Source organism: Tauraco erythrolophus, chromosome 6 (genome assembly GCF_009769465.1).
Source record: "Tauraco erythrolophus isolate bTauEry1 chromosome 6, bTauEry1.pri, whole genome shotgun sequence".
NCBI classification, from domain to species: domain Eukaryota; kingdom Metazoa; phylum Chordata; class Aves; order Musophagiformes; family Musophagidae; genus Tauraco; species Tauraco erythrolophus.
In genome coordinates, this window is record NC_141470.1 from 31,559,412 (window position 1) to 31,576,381 (window position 16,970).

Here is a 16,970-nt window from a genome sequence, read left to right on the forward strand (position 1 = left end):
CTTTATTTAACGCTTCTTTCACCATGTGTTGATTTCATTGATGTTTATTTTACTGACAGTGTGGCTTTGTCATGACAGGATGTCAGATTTGCTGCTCCTGCACATGACGTACACATAAGATGTTACATGTCCTTGTATCATCGACAGTAAGACCTGCAAGCACTCGTGAAGTTGTTTCTTCAACATTGATCTTGTGCTGACTTACCCACAAAATTCAACCATTGGTCTGGGATAAAAAAAATCCATGCCGGGAAAACGTGGAAAACGTTTTGCTGTAAACAGACTTCTGTTTTTCTCCTCCACTTGCTCATGACAATTTAGGATGTATAGCTTTCAACTCACTTGTTAGTGTAACTTAGTGATTTAAAACTGCTTAAAATGTAGTGGTTTTTTATTTAATTTCTAAAAGTATTTGTTTTGTAATTATTTGTTTAATTTTTTATAAGTATTTTTTTAAGTTCCTAGTCCAAGTCATGCACATTTGCTACAAGAGAACTGTGGGAATTGGCACACCAGTGAAGCCGATGATTTTGGCTCTCGTTAGTCAAGACACTTTTTTATGTTTTTGACAGGGAGCCTTGGATATCAATGCAATTGCCATTACAGTGATGGAAAAGAGTTATATTTGAAAGGATCCACCATGTACAAATCACAGTTACAAAATTGACATTAAGTCTTTTTATAAGAGAGGTCGAGATTTTATAATATCAGTGATGCTGCGAAGTCAATAAAAACTAAGCTGCGTTATCACAAAAACATAGACTATACGGTAGGACTAAGTTTTGCCACTTCTGCTTGTAGCGATCAACAGATGCAACTCTAGGGTGAGAAGAGACTTTTCAGAGCAAAAACAAAATTCCAGTCTGTCTACTAGTGTAATCCTGCAGTTGTCTCATTGCTAAGGAAATAGAAGATGTAGAGAAAATGAAATCAGAAGTTCAATATTTTGTGTGTAAGGTTTTGTGATGCTGAAGTTTCAAACTTTATCACTTGCATGAAACCAAGAAACTTGTCTTTTTCTGAGTAACTTTTCAAAAACTTATTTGGAATATACAGGAAACTCCTATTTACCTATAGTCTTTATTTTTATGAAATATTCTGCAGAGTATTTATTAGCATATTATAAATGCAAACAAACCAATTTAAAACATCTGCAGTCTAGAGAATGATGCCAAATGAACATCGGCAAGATCTTAGGGATAAAGAAGATGGGGAACAGGTTGCAATTGCCATGTATGGCTAGGGGCAGGAGAGGAGCAGATGAGGCATGACGGCTCCAGGTCTGACTATACAGGAAAAATAGGCACGGAAGCTCCACATGGACATGGGTGGTGCCGTTCGTGAGGGAGAGGGCAGCTCCTGTACTAACAACAAGCAGAGTTTATGGAAGGCATTTTTTCTACTAGTTGGTTTTATCAGGCCATGTCCAGCCCTGCTCTGCTCTGGCAGAACCTGTCCATTATAAAATAAACAAATATGTTTTTTAAGATGAAATTATTATTTTTGTTGTAACTGTTGGTGCCATTTTTTTTCTCTTGACACTTTGCAAGACTCAGTCTCAAATGCTGAAGAACAAAATTTTTAAATGCAGGAAATACAAATTTCCAATAGCATAGCCCTGGTGCTGTGTAAAGCAAAGCAACCAATGAATTGAGATAATATGATTAGAACACTTAAAAATATTAAAATGTACACCACATGCTGTGATGAAATAGAATATATGAAAAACTAACACATACATTCTCCCATAAAGATGCTCACATGAGTTGTGAGTAGTTGAGATGTGAACTTGCCCTCCAATTATCCTGTGTATTGTTGGAGGTGAGAAGCGAGTACTAACGTTTCCTCCTCCAAATCCTGGGGCACTTTCTGTTTTTCTTTTGCTTTATAAACTTTAGTGCTGTTCCTTTATGTTCTCTGCCCACTATAGAGCTGTTTTCTGTCTTCTGTGCTTTATCTAATTGTTTATCTTCCACCTCCAACTAGTCTCATCTGGAGACTATTTCACGTTCTGCTACCTCCTCAGCTTAGGCTCACTTATAACTGTGATGTGCTAGACTGCCTGTAGCTTTTGGCAGCTCTGGCTCATGTGGCTGTGGAGGTGTAGGAAGCAGAGCAGAACAACAGGGAGGAGAGTCCTGGCTTTGGCCCCCTGCGGCAGACGCTCGGCAGGGTACGCACAGCTGTGGCTCTCTGCTCTTTAGTGCAACTGGTCTCTGCAGTACTCTGACAGCTGAGCTTGAAACAGAAACGTGGTTCCACAGTCCCTGTCTGCACTGCTAAATTGTCTGCTGTTGTTGGGGGTGAGCTTGGCAAAACTGATGCTAAAGGCTGCACATAGAGCCAATGTTTGAGGCAAGCTGCAGGAGTGACAAAGACCTGTGACCCAGCTTCTGCCCTCAGCAAAACCCTGCTTGCTTTGGTTTTGTCTAATCAAAATGATAACAAAGAAAGCAGAATTTCCAAAGTCTGTGTTACAGAGACAGTGGAGAGTGCCACTTCTCCTCCTCCTGTGCCTGGTACCTGCCAGCCAGAATGCAGTGGGTCAGAGGGCTAGGGCCGGATGTCTGCTCTGTCCACGTTGTAAAGCTAAGCAAGTGCTACACGAGTGAAATTACAGTATTCATTCAGTACTCGTACAGGTAGACTTGCCAATCTCATTGGATTCCTCTAACAGTGTCAAACTATTGGATCAACTCTGTGACAAAAGGGAGCCCCAGAAGTGGTGTATGAAGCTTTTTGAACCTTTTGAAATGCCAAGAAATAAAAATGGGAACAATATGGAGAAAATGTACTGGAGCAGTACATTTAGTGGTGTTGGGGGTGAGCTTTACAATGCAGTTGCTGGCTGTACTTCTCTGCTGTGTTCTACTCTTACACAACACCTTACACCTGTGCTGTAAGGCTGCTTTAAGATATTTCTTCAGAGTGCTGCTGGTGGACAAAATCACCTCTAACTGACCCTCATTTTCCAGCCTTCCAGGTCTTCTGCCAAACACTCTGTGATCAGATCCAAGAATACAACCTACCATATTCTCCAAGTTTCGCATTCCTTTATCTTCCTTTATCTGCTGTATTTGTTATTTTTGCTTTCCCTGAATGCAGAGAAATAAGCCTTTGTAATTGAATGGTTTGTTCTTCTTTCTAGAATCACAGCAGCTACACATATTCATAATGCCAGCAGCAGATCCCATGCTATCTTCACCATCCACTACACTCAGGTTAGCTAAAAATAATCCAACTTCCTTTTCTCTTCACTCTCAAAAGCATTGTTCAATGTATTGTGCATTGTTTACTTGTCACTGTTTTGTGCTCTTTGTAATAATCTCGTTGGAAGCTGTTACTTATTTCCTTTGGATCACACTGCAAATGTGTTACGCTTCCTACACCACCTGATGTGTTGAGTGTTTACTGAAGTATTCTTGTTCCTTTATGCAAGCTTATAGTCAGAAGTTATGCCAAAGGCTCACCATAAAAAGAAATGTTTTAAGTTTTAGTCAGCCCTTTGAAATGCAATACCCCTTCTAGTATGCTGTGGAAATTACATGTGAATATTTTTGAAGTTATGTTTTGTCACACTTCTTTAAGATCCTTAGTCGAAGTATAGCATTAGTTTAACACTTATCAAAATTTTGTATCTGTCCAGCTTTTCAGATGTGCTCATCTCTTTAGCATTTGGCATCCAGTACTCTCCCAGAGACAATAAACCCTTTCTCCAGAGGAATTATATCCTTCCCTAGCAGGGAAGTCATTCAGTGATCCAATAGACCTTTTCTATCTCACACTTCTAACATCCTGTAATCACGGAACACTTTGGGAAGTTTTTCAGTAGTTTCACAAAAGACCTTTGGAATACATTAGTGGAAAATAACTCTGCAAGATCTACAAGAAAGCCTTTCACAATCACTAGACAGTAAAGTTGTTTTTTCAAGAGGAAATTGGCATAAGAGGGTAGTCTCTCTGTTGGGTGAGAAAGCTGTTGAGTTAATGGTTTGAACATAGTCTGTGGGTCAGAGTCACAAAGAAAGGCAATGAGACAGTCATATGTACAGCTCAGTTTCAAACAAAAGACTGCATCTATTTTACTTTCCTTAATTAATTAGGAGGAATAATCTTCTTTATGTATATTTTTCTCTTCAGGCTATCTTGGAGAACAATCTCCCCTCTGAAATTGCAAGCAAGATCAACTTAGTGGACCTTGCAGGCAGGTAATAATATACCGAGGGGCAAAAAGGCAGTTTTCTCTGAAGATGTTGGTAGTACTGCCTTAAAAGATTAAATTTAGTATTTTAAAACTTCATTAAACTAACAATAAGCCTGACTTTTGTATACAGTAACAAGCAATATTGAGCAATATTGTCTCTGTCATCTGTTCTTCTGTATCGGGTACTGGATTTCATTGGGGAAGGGAATTCCTGGGTCCTCAGATCCAATACTGTGCTTTTGCATACATTTAAGGTAATTCCATTCAACCCTGTATTCTTATTAAGTGGCTTTGCCAGTAGCTATTGATGCAGTTACCAAATCTGAGCTTGAAGAGAGAGGAACGTATTCCTCATGGCTGCCTAGCATGGGCAGGAGAAAATAGTCATGTCTCACTGCTTGTGTTGTTCATGTTCCAAAAGTTCCTAAGCCTCTGATCTCAGATAGGCATTTCAGTGAGGAACATGTGGTTGTGCTGGATGTGACAGAGAACAGAAAGATGGAAGTTGTGCTCAAGAGTTATAGAACAGTTGGAGAACAGGATGTTTTTCTTTCTCAAGAATATAAATCGCCATGCACGTCTGAGCGGGGAAAGTAGTATTGAGGGGATATACAGGCCTTTGCACTCAGCCACTCTACCCGTGCAGTGCTGTGAAACGTATGTTGTTTTTTTTTTTAATTCAGAACCACTCTGATTGAGTTGCTCAGTTCAGGCTTGAATTTATGTTTTGATGGGTCTTAAAGAATAGTTTGCACCATTGGCCTTCGCTCATGGTTGTTTGGACTTTCTGAACCAGAGAGTAATGTAAAGTATTCAAAGCATATCTTTTTTTAATTGCAAAACTTGCAATTTGTGTTTTCTTGTATGCCAGGAAAATACACAATGTTTTCACATTCATTGTATGTTAATAATTAAGCATTTTTGTTTGATTTGCATTCTTTTTCATGCTCGTGCGCTGCAGTGAAAGAGCTGATCCCAGTTACTGTAAAGATCGAATTACTGAAGGTGCCAATATTAACAAGTCATTAGTTACGCTTGGAATCGTCATCTCCACTTTAGGTAAGCACAGTAGTTCTTTATATTGAAGGATAGTGATAAAAGCATAAGACTCACTCACCATGTGCAATGTCTTAATGTTTATCTATATTTACAACAAAAAGCTGAACAGAACAACTCTGTGGCATCTTCATAAACTGTACTGACATCTAAGAACATTAAATAGCCATGACAGAAAAAGATAGCATCTTTCTTGAGCTCTATGGTATTTCTCCTTCAGCACAAAATTCACAGATGTTCAGCAGCTGCCAGAGCATAAACACCATAACAAGCGAGGGGGAGAGCAGTCATGTGGACAGTCCTTTTGCAGGCAGCACCAGTGGGACCAGGCGACCAGCTTACATCCCATACCGTGACTCCATCCTCACCTGGCTTCTGAAGGACAGTCTGGGGGGCAACTCCAAGACCATTATGATTGCCAGTGAGTTTGGTTTCTACTCATTGTTAACATTTTGCATTAATTACCCTCTTACATTAATTACCCTCTTAAAATACATCTCTACCGCAGTGAGAAGACAGCTATATCAGTTAGAATCTGTCCTTGGTAAAGATTTTCGTAAATACTTTGTGAGATACTCAAGGGAAATGAAAAGGCATGATGATTGTGGATGAAGTTATGCTTAAGAGTCTTTCCAAGGTCATAGCTTCGATTTAAAGTGATTTATTCAGTTACAAATACAATTTTGAGAAGACATTCTCTGCGAGCTTGGTGAAATATCCCTGAGGATGATTTTGATTTTGTTTTTTAAAGAAGACAGACAAAAAAAATCCACGTTTTTGAAAAGTGATGGGTTAAACTGATTACTTTTTAAAATTTGTTTTCTCTCTGTAGCTATCTCTCCTGCCAGCTCCAGCTACAGTGAGACCATGAGTACCTTGAGATATGCTTCAAATGCCAAAAATATTATTAATAAGCCCAGAGTGAATGAGGTGAGGCCTTAAGTTCTGCTTTTCATTCTTCTTCTGTTTTGTTGTGTGTATTATTTAAAGTTTATTTAGTATATCTGCTTTCTGAATAAAATTCAAGCCTCTTTTTCCTGTGTTAATGAGAGCTAAATATAAGCCTGGGTATTACAGAAGTAATTTCGTTGATCCCCTGCAGTTTAAACCATTTAGAATTTCATACCTATTTTACGTTCTTCGTCTCTGTCCATTGAGTTTCAGTCTTCTTTTGAATTGTTATAACGTGTGTTTACCCTATTCTTTTATCCTAAATATTGGCAGAATTACAGATCTGTTAGGATTATTTGTTACTATTTAATCTGTTACTGTAAGTGCATAATCCTCGCAACCCTTCCTTTTGTCATGTTAAAGAACTCTGTTGAGATTGCCAAATCAAGAATTCAAAAGCTAATATGCCAGGCCTAAGGTAGTCTATGTAGTCTCAACTTGTCGTCTTTTCAGTACACAAAATGATGAAGCCTTTAAATACATGGGAACGATTTTTGCCACAGAACCCCAGCTTAATTCATTGCACAAAATAGGTCTGTTCCAGGTACAAACTCTGACTGTGTGGCAGATTCATCTGTTTGATTGTGCAGGAGTCCTTCACAGGCTGCACAAGTTAAAAGGTGGCAGGATATTAAGGGGAAAATATGATGCTGCCTTGTGGGACTGGATTCTGTCACTGCCCCTGCTACAGCATTCTTGTTCAATGCTTTAAGGATGCTTAAAGCAAACGTTTAATGTGTTCTTATTCCTCATTTTCTACCCTTACGCCCAGTCCACATTTATCAAATGGGAATGTATACTCTCCCAATCAAAGACATGCTGTTAAAACAGATTGATTAGCAGTTGTGGAGGTTTTAGACGTTGTAGTCATGAGAACCGACATAAAAAAGTCCATGGGGAAATGCATAATTCTGTCTGTCTTCACAGCAAATTTCAAATAGCACATAATAATCAAGATCTACGGTCACATATGCTAGAAGTATAAAACTCTTGAATATCTGCTCTATAACTGAGCATTCCCCACCTGGCATTCTGCATGAGGCTGCCGTCCTACAGTGATCGGCTAACTTAAGGGCTGAATCACAATGTATCCATTTAAGGGGACTGAATTAAGGTTTCAAAAAAAGTCTTGATTCCAGCATTTCTCAGACTTTGAGCAGTAGACACTACAACTTTAGTAGTGTTCTTTTGTGACTTGGCCTGGGTGTATCAATATGTTATCCGCAGATAAAAGGATAGAATCTTGGAGATGTGGTTCATTTATTTGCTTTCCTAACCATACTCTGTTAAATCTTGGGCAGAAGGAAACCCTTCTAATCTAAGGTTTCCTAAATTTAGTTTTCATCCCTATTACCAGTGCCTATAACTAGTTTTCTGACATCACTAGTGGCAGCAATACTGTGTTTGGTTTTGGCAGCAGCAGTTCTCGACTCTGTGACAGGCCACAGGCAAGTAAACACAGTCCTCTAGGGTTACCCTCTTGTTACATACAGCCTCTCAGCCTCCCAGCTTCTGTGCCCATCACTCACTTGCCCAGCTCATGCAAGACCCTTAACTCCATCCCTTCAGCTAGCTGCCTTCTTCCCTTCACTGCAGATTGACCTGAGCCAAAATGTCACTGGCAGCCCAGAGAAAGTTGACTCTTGACTCCTTTCCCTGAACTGCCTGCAAAAAGCTGGTTTTCAGAAACTACCTGTGCAGAGATGCTTACTCTGAAAGTGAGATAAATGCCTCCACACGAGCAAGCAGAAAATGCTTTGTGTAATGGCTGCAAGGGCTTTTAATACCGTAGTTGGTGACATTCAGATATAGTCTCCTCTAGCCTGATTTTGTCCTCTCTGTGACAGAAATATCAGCACTTTTCTCACCTGATGGGACTATTTTGAAGGTAAATCCATAAAAGTAGTGATGTATTCAGCTATTGTCATGATGGAAACAAATACTATGGTAGGTCTGTGTTCAGAAAAGAGATGGAACAAAGTTTATGGGAAAAGAGAACTTACCAAAGATGGGAACCACCTGCCCCTAGGCAGTACATCCCAGGGGCCTGCTAGGGTGGAGCAAGGAGTACTGCTGTGAGTGTGCCTGTTCTCCTCTCCTCCTGGCTCTTGGAACAGCTCTGCATTGATTTCTTTAGCTAGAACTTTTTAAAGAATGTTTTTTCTAACATCTGTGTCTCAATGTTTCAGGATGCAAATGTAAAACTGATCAGAGAACTGCGAGAAGAAATTGATAGGTTGAAAACTATGCTGATGAGCTTTGAACTGGTAGGTAGGAACACTTCTCAACTGGAGCTCTAACAGTACTTTGCGTAGCTACAGTAGCTTACTTTCATCTTATCTATTTATGTTTCCATGTTTATTGTAAGTGGAGGAATATTAAACTGTTCTCTGAGTGATTTCATGATGATCATAAATCTAACTGCATTTTTGTAATTTCTCATTTCTGGTATTAAATTGATAATCCTGAAGTATAAGCAGTTGCATAATGATTAGAAAGAAATTCCTAGCCTGTCTTTTGTGGAGTCGGATGGTTTTGTTGTCTAGAAATATTGTCAAATATTTTATTTGTAGGGATATGTAAGCATCAAAACAATAAAAACTACTAATCATTGATGTAATTTTCCTGCCAGAATTATTACAATCTCTTTCCCAAAAAAGTGAACTAGTAGACCTCAACAGTATTTTGGAGGTTTTATCCTGCTTGCACACTCTGTCCCCCAAAAGAAGCTGACACTCTTTGTTTTTCCCTCTTTGGAATAATAATAGCGTCTTGGTTTTCCATGCCATGGGGAGCATGTTTTCTTAGAGAGACTGCAACTACAGTCCAGGGTTTGTTTACACAGAAGTATTTCTCTGTTGATGCTCTTTCACCAGTTCTTCACAAAGACTTGCATGCAATAGCTAGAGAGGTGTAGGCCAGATGGTAGAAGGCAGCATGAAATACCTGTGTATTTTGTCTTTCCTTCTCCTGAATTCATCTCCTTGAAATCCCAGAGAGTGAAAGAACATGCCTGTAAGTTGTGAATAAGGAAACTTACATATAGATCTTGGTGGCTGTTGTTTGTACAGAGGAATTCCAGTCCTTCTTGGAGCGACGATAGGGATGGAAATCTGACCGAGCTGGTTCTTCAGAATGAAATGAAGGTGTGTATCATCTATTTGATGCTGTAACTCTCTCCTGTTTCACTGGGCCAGGAGGGATAGCATTGCTGTGGTTCTGAAACCACAGTGAAATGTTTTTGTCCTAATCCTTCCCTGTTTGCTCCGAATATGCAGGAAACTGCCAGCTTTAATGCATGTTGGATGTTCTCTACCAATTTGTGGTGAAAGTCTCATGTTCTTAATGGGATACTGTCCATGGTGTATCACAAAGTCTGCGCAATCTACTCCTTGTTTGAAAGCTGTCTCAGTAATTCATTATACACAGCCTCTCTCTTCTAAGATTGAACTCCTTCAGTTTATCAAAGGAAATTATTGTGCAGTCACCAAATTACTAAGATTTGATCACTGGTGACCTGGAAAGGTTTTGGAGATCTTCATTTTAAGTTTTACTTAAAGACAGGCAGAATAACTAATTAGCATGATCATATATCTTTCTGACATTTTGGGAATGAAACTTCAGTAGATTAAACCTGCTTCACTAGGTGGTAGTATATTTTTTCCCTGATTTTTTTTTTTTTGTGCCACAGAAATGTACTGCAATTAGAAATACACCTGCATTGCAACTGGTGAAAGAATTTTGCATCCAGTAACTGGACAAAAATGCTCTTCTTTCTGAAGAAATTTTATGTGTGAGAAAAATAAAACCTGCCTAATGAGTGAAACAGTTTCCTCTCTTATTCTTTAAGATTGAGCAATTGACCAAAGACTGGACAAGTAAGTGGACAGACAGGAAAGCCATCATGGAAGAATACAGTGTGGACATCAATAAAGAAAAAGCTGGAGTAACAATAGATTCTAGTGTACCTCATCTGATGGCCATGGATGATGATATCCTCAGCACAGGAGTGGTGCTGTATCATCTCAGGGTGAGATGTTGTCACTTGTCTTATTTTTCCCTTGAATTTGAAAACCTTTGTTTTCTTTAGAAATGGAGAGTGGTTAGGTGCCATTACCCAACAGCTATCGAAAAGTGGGCCACAGCCCACAAGACACAGATAACAGGGTGAAAAAAAACAGAAAAAGATACATGAAAATGGAGGAGGAGAAGAATTCATATATGGAATAATAAGTTGACCTCTTATGAATGCATGTGCAAAATCTTTGATAAAGTATCATAAACAAAGCAAAATACTCAAATTAGGCATTAGTAGTTTGTCCACAAAGCATGAGGACCGGTGTGTGTGCGTGCGTGTAAACATAAAGAATGGTGCTTAAAGTATACCAGACATACTGGTCCAGATTTTACTAGGTAGTTGTGTACTTGAGACTGGAACACTTGTGTACGTGTAGAGCAAAGATAAAAGCAGGCTTCAACAAGCACAAGCTCACTTTGGCAATGACTTCTATATATTGCTTTTAACCCTACCAGGCCTGCCAAGTAGATTCCAGGTGTGTAGCTTGAATCCTAATTACTTGTGATCCCACTTCAGTGGCTGTTTCCCAGGATCAGATAGAAATCCTGGCCTCATAGATTTTGTTTCACTGTGTAGCTGCTCATTTAAGGCAACATTTTAATCAAGAATCTTTCATAACATTGTATATATGTTATTCCACATGGCAGCTTATGATGTGCATGGCTAGGGGATTTTTTTTTAATAGGTCAGTGCTAAGCTGGACTTGAACTTTTTAATATTGTTTAAATGAACGAAAGTTACTGAAATATTGATGTTGTTTACTGTAAAAGGTATGATAGATGTGCACTTCTACTGAGTGCACTCATTAGCAAAAAATGTGTTAAATATGGTTGAAAATCATGTATCTGTTTACTAATCTAATTAATCCAAATCTAGATTTTGTGCTACTTGATATAGTTAAGGGACATAAATTTTTTTTTTTTCTGTTAAAAAGTTGCAACAAGTATTTGAAACAGAAATCATGCTGTTCTTTATCATGTTGAAAGAGAAAGCTTACTAATTTTTCTCATGCCAGCAGAAAGTAACAATGTCCAGTGCTGATCAACATGCAACTTGAACTACTCAAACCTACATTAACATTAAATATTTATTAAAACTAGTTGCTACTACTGAAATGTTATGTGCCATTTTGGAAATATTTTCACATACTAATTTTGACAACACCTAAAAGAATTTAAAGATATTAATTTTAGCGGAGAAACCTAGTTTGAAGGGTCACCTTCTGAAGTCATTACTGTCTCTCTCTCACACTAACATCTTTGTCCCCTCTTTCTTTGCTTCTAGATGCTGCCTTTTCTTTTATTTGTGCTTTGCGTCTTTTAGACTCTGATGTCTATTACCTTCATCTGAACAGCAAGAAGGTAAAACATTAGTGGTCCCGTAGGTATTAGGGCTTCAACATGTAAGAGCACTTTACATGATACTTCTAGAGAGAGGTCTTGGCAGTAGTTTTCAGATCATGTAGAATAAACATTGTGTTACTCTTTTAGTCTCTTGATATTCCATAAGATTAATTGCACTAATCAATGCTATGCCTATGGTTAAATAACCATTTTCTTTTTTCTGACTTTCATTAACAAAAATATATGTTTTCCCTATAATTTAACCAACCTTTCTGCGTAGCTTAAAAATATGGGATTTGTTTATGTTGCTTTAGAAAAAGATGTACTTCTCAAACTTTTTTGAAAGTTAGATTACTCCCAAAACTGAAGGGGGAAAGCAATCTCACTCTTTGTGGTTCTATAATCATAGAATCATAGAATGGTTAGGGCTGGAAGGGACCTTCAAAGGTCATCTAGTCCAACCCCCCTGCAAGGAACAGGGATATCTCCAACTAGATCAGGTTGCTCAGGGCCTTGTCCAACCTGGCCTTGAACGTCTCCAGGGATGGAGCATCCACCACCTCTCTGGGCAACCTGTTCCAGTGTTCTACCACTCTCATAGTAAAAAATTTTTTCCTAATATCCAACCTGAACCTACCTCCCTCTATTTTAAAACATTACCCCTTGTCCTATCATAACTGGCCCTCCTGAACAGCCTCTCCCCATCTTTCCTGTAGGCCCCCTTGAGGTACTGGAAGACCGCTATAAGGTCACCCTGGAGCCTCCTCTTCTCCAGGCTGAACAGCCCCAACTCTTTCAGCCTGTCCTCATAGGAAAGGTGCTCCAGCCCTCTTATCATCTTCGTGGCCCTCCTCTGGACCCTCTCCAACTGGTCCATGTCCTTCTTATGTTGGGGACTCCAGAACTGGACGCAGTACTCCAAGTGAGGTCTCACGAGGGCAGAGTAGAGGGGGAGAATCACCTCCCTCGACCTGCTGGCCACGCTCCTCTTGATGCAGCCCAGGACGCGGTTGGCCTTCTGGGCCGCAAGAGCACATTGCCGGCTCATATTGAGCTTCTCGTCCACCAGTACTCCCAAGTCCTTCTCCTCAGGGCTGCTCTCGATCCAATCACCACCCAGTCTGTATTTATGCCTGGGATTGCCACGACCCAGATGTAGGACCTTGCATTTGGCCTGATTAAACTTCATGAGGTTGGTACGGGCCCACCTCTCCAGCCTGTCAAGGTCCCTCTGGATGACATCCCTCCCTTCCAGCGTGTCGACGGCACCACACAGCTTGGTGTCATCGGCGAACTTGCTGAGGGTGCACTCCATGCCACTGTCCACGTCACCGACAAAGATGTTGAAGAGGGCCGGGCCCAACACGGACCCCTGAGGGACGCCACTTGTGACCGGTCTCCACTTGGACATTGAGCCGTTGACCACTACTCTCTGAGTGCGGCCATTGAGCCAATTCCTTATCCACCGAGTGGTCCATCCATCAAACCCATGACTCTCTAATTTAGAGAGAAGAATGTCGTGCAGGACAGTGTCAAAAGCTTTGCACAAGTCCAGGTAGATGACATCCATTGGTCGACCCTTGTCCACCGATGCTGTCACCCCATCGTAAAAGGCCACCAAGTTGGTCAGGCACGATCTGCCTTTGGTGAAGCCATGTTGGCTGTCACCCACCACCTCCTTGCTCTCCATGTGCCTTAGCATGGTTCCCAGGAGAATCTGCTCCATGACCTTGCCAGGCACAGAGGTGAGGCTGACCGGTCTGTAGTTGCCCGGGTCCTCCTTGTTCCCCTTTTTAAAAATGGGGGTTATGTTCCCTCTCTTCCAGTCATCGGGGACCTCGCCAGACCGCCACGACTTCTCGAATACAATAGCCAGTGGCTTGGCAACTTCATCCGCCAGTTCCTTCAGGACCCGCGGATGGATCTCATCAGGTCCCATGGACTTGTGCACCTTCAAGTTCCTCAGATGTTCTCGAACCTGGTCTTCAAGTACAGTGGGCGGTGGTTCATCCTCACAGTCCCTGCTAGTTCTTTCCACAGCTTGGGTGGTAAGACAAGAGGCTTTACCATTGAAGACTGAGGCAAAAAATTCATTGATAATGCACCTTAGGAATTCTGCCCTTAGTCAGGAAACACTGCCAGAAGAGGGTAACGATGTAAAAGCATGTCAACAGATATAAAAATGTACGTCGATATGTTAAGGTGAAATTGCATGATCATTTCATCTGATTCATGTCTTTCACTTTTTCAGGTAGAATACTCAATACTACATTAGGAAAGAGTATAAATATTTAAATTATTAGCTCAGTAATAGCATTTGAAAAAATGAAATCATCATGGGCCTGGGTTATGGCTGGTTTTGTTTTGTTTTCTTCTTTAAGGTGAGTTAGTTTGCTCGTATCCTGTCTGTACCCTTGCACTCAGCTGCAATTTTCAGTTGTTCTTGAACTCACACAGAGTTGCTCCACTAACTGGGATGCTATTGTGAATTTCATGAGCTAATGCTTCTGTAATATACTTTTCTGAATTAAATTGTATTATCAGAGTGTTATTTCAGGACACTGGAAAAAAAGTTTCTTTTGGAATTACAATAACTATTTCTTTGCTTAGTCAAGAAAATAATTGATAAAGAAGTCTTTTAGGAGTTGCTTTACTATTCTTTTTATTAAATTCACATTGCTAACTCATTTGATTGTGTGAGGTGAGTCAAAGGCTATATGGATCATAAATTTTCTACAAGTTGTGACCAAACTAGGTGGACATTTTGTGGTTCGGTCCACTGAATGTTAAACTACGATGTAACTTGATAATTACTCCAAAGCAGTGGCACTGGGCACAATCCAGCTTTCAACTTCTCCAGCAAGTGAGTCCCAGCAGGGCTTGAAGCAGGGGACTCTGTTAGTTGGTTCAGATAGCTGAGCTTGGTGAGGCACTGAATGATAATCATTCCTTTTCCCTCCAATGCACGAAACCACTGTGATTTACCTATAATTACCCATAATTGCATCATCTGACAGTAATGCACAGCTTCCTTTTTCTCAATCTTCAGGCTTCTGATTACTACTTCTTGCTTCATCTTTGAATCTAGGTTATAATACGCTTGGAGCAGAAAGCATTCAGTTTATTCTAATCAGAATACAACCCCCAAGTAATTTAATGACCACAATTAATTTTAATATGACAGAAAGAGTTGCCACTAAAGTTGTTTTAGAGCATATTCGCTACTCAGTTTACAATAATCAAGTATAGCGTCTCTTCAGAGCTGGGAAATGATCTTGCTTTGTTTTCCTAAGGAAAAAGTTAGAACTGGTAATGGAACATACTGGACAGGTGGTATATGCATTGCTTTTTTGGTAGTTTTTTCTCACAGTATTGGTTAAATGACTCTGTTTTATTGATGTTTGCACATTATTGTAAGAATACAGTCTCCTTTCAATCAAGTGGCCCATGATATGGTTTGAGACTGCATGTTTTGGAGACTTTTGTTCCTAGGCAGTTCTTTTCTTTGTAGTTATTGAATCTTCAAGTTTTGGAACTTGCCTATATACCATAATCACCAAGAAGACTTTTTATAAATGTTTTTTAAGATTCAGAAGAAAGTTCACCTTTAGTAGTTAGTTTGAAGAATTCATAATCTATGACAAAGTTCCCTGACAAAATCTGAATTCTGTTACTTTTATATCTGAAAACTCTAGTTAACTGAATAATAATTTTGCAGCTTATTTATTCCTGCATGAATATTTATAAAAAGATTTATCTAATTTCTGCAAACAACAAGTCTCGCTATGAAAGTTCAAAGTATCATAACATGTGTTCATGTTCAAAATATTTGTCTCAAGCACAGTCCAAAAATCATCCACTGAGGGTTACTTCATCTGTTGGAGTCGTAATAGGAGTGTGTGATGTAGCTGCAGGATAAGTAATTGCATTGCTGTGGGGGACAGCAGGCTGAAGTATTAGGAAGGAGCAGACAGTTTGCTCTAAACAGTTCAGTAATTCAGAGCTGATTTATTTCAGGTATTTTCTAAGATGCTGTACCAAAGCTTTTTTAATTATTATATATAATTCTCTTTCAGTAACCGACTTTTAAATTAGTTCTTTTCTTGTTTTAGGAAGGAACAACCAAAATTGGAAGAAGTGATTCAGACCAAGATCAAGATATTGGTAAGAGGATGATATTACAAATTATTTTATGGTATGGTCAGGTCAAACCAAGAGGTTTACATTTGTCATGTGTAATAGCTAGGTAATGTTTCTGTTTGTCAACTTTCTTTATAGAAGAAGGTAAGTAGAAGAGAATAATTGTTTAAATTGACTAAAATCTTTCAGTTGTTTTTTGTTATTGTTTAAGAGGTCAAAAAGTCAATGGTCTTGACCTATTTGAGATCTCTTCAGAATTTTCTTCCCACTTGTGAAATACTACACCAGTATTTAAAAATATCTTTGTACACCATCCAAATCTTGGTATGTTCTATCCTGAACTAGTGGCACAAGCGATCATGAGACACTGAAAATGCTTCTCAACTCTACTTGGGCAGAGTGTTTTAGATATGAAATCCAAATGATTAAGAATATTTTTTTATTTAGTTTCATTTCTGCTCTTAATTTTAACAGTCAATATTAAGAGCTACAAATTATGATAGAAGGTTGAAACTTTATATTGAAATTAGAAACTTTGTACAGTCTCAGCTTTGGTTAGTTCTGCTAAGTTTGGTTAAGTTTGATTAGTTTCAGCTAGTAGGTTAGTAAAATACAAACAATAAATGCCATAATAGAAATAAGAAAATTCAGAACGATAGAAAAATTTGCACATCAACTCACAAATCAGAAAGTAGTGTATAGTTTTCCAGAACCAAAAATACTTTAAAAGAGCAATCTTACCATTTTCATTCAGGTAAGTTTTTCTGCGATTGGGTACTCCGCCAGCAACCAAAGACAACAATTTAATCCCCTTGTTCTGACATGACGTAGTTCTCTGAGGTATGAAGTATGCCGTCATAGTGCCAAACAGCACGTGGTACTTCATCCCAAGGAAAATTGCGCAAGCCCAACCCTTTCAACAGATAAAACAAATCTCTGCATTGCAGTTTTGCAGGGACGATGGATTGAAAGGGATCATTGTATGATAGACAACAACTGTGGGATTGTGACACTGCGACCAGCCCTGGGCGCACATTGCACTGTGAATGGGTGTGAAGTCACTGGATCATGTCGTCTGTCACAGGGTAAGGCTTGCTTTTTCTGTGAATGCTGCATTATAATAACTTACCTCTGGAGTTTAGAGACAAGGATTTAGGGAACTCATGTAGATCTAAGAAATACATCTCTCAGTTTCCGG

At 39.4% G+C, this 16,970-nt stretch overlaps 1 protein-coding gene across 1 annotated transcript in view; it reads left to right on the plus strand.

Annotated features, from left to right (window-relative positions):
• STARD9 (StAR related lipid transfer domain containing 9) overlaps positions 1–16,970 on the plus strand; it is a 117,832-nt gene that overhangs the window by 63,144 nt on the left and 37,718 nt on the right. Inside the window, exons 9-18 of the mRNA XM_086613607.1 lie at positions 3,149–3,221; positions 4,141–4,208; positions 5,166–5,263; positions 5,481–5,681; positions 6,093–6,190; positions 8,401–8,478; positions 9,283–9,357; positions 10,062–10,241; positions 15,745–15,796; positions 16,720–16,857. Coding sequence (XP_086469733.1) covers positions 3,149–3,221; positions 4,141–4,208; positions 5,166–5,263; positions 5,481–5,681; positions 6,093–6,190; positions 8,401–8,478; positions 9,283–9,357; positions 10,062–10,241; positions 15,745–15,796; positions 16,720–16,857 — 1,061 coding nt within the window. The remainder of the gene's footprint in view (positions 1–3,148; positions 3,222–4,140; positions 4,209–5,165; positions 5,264–5,480; positions 5,682–6,092; positions 6,191–8,400; positions 8,479–9,282; positions 9,358–10,061; positions 10,242–15,744; positions 15,797–16,719; positions 16,858–16,970) is intronic.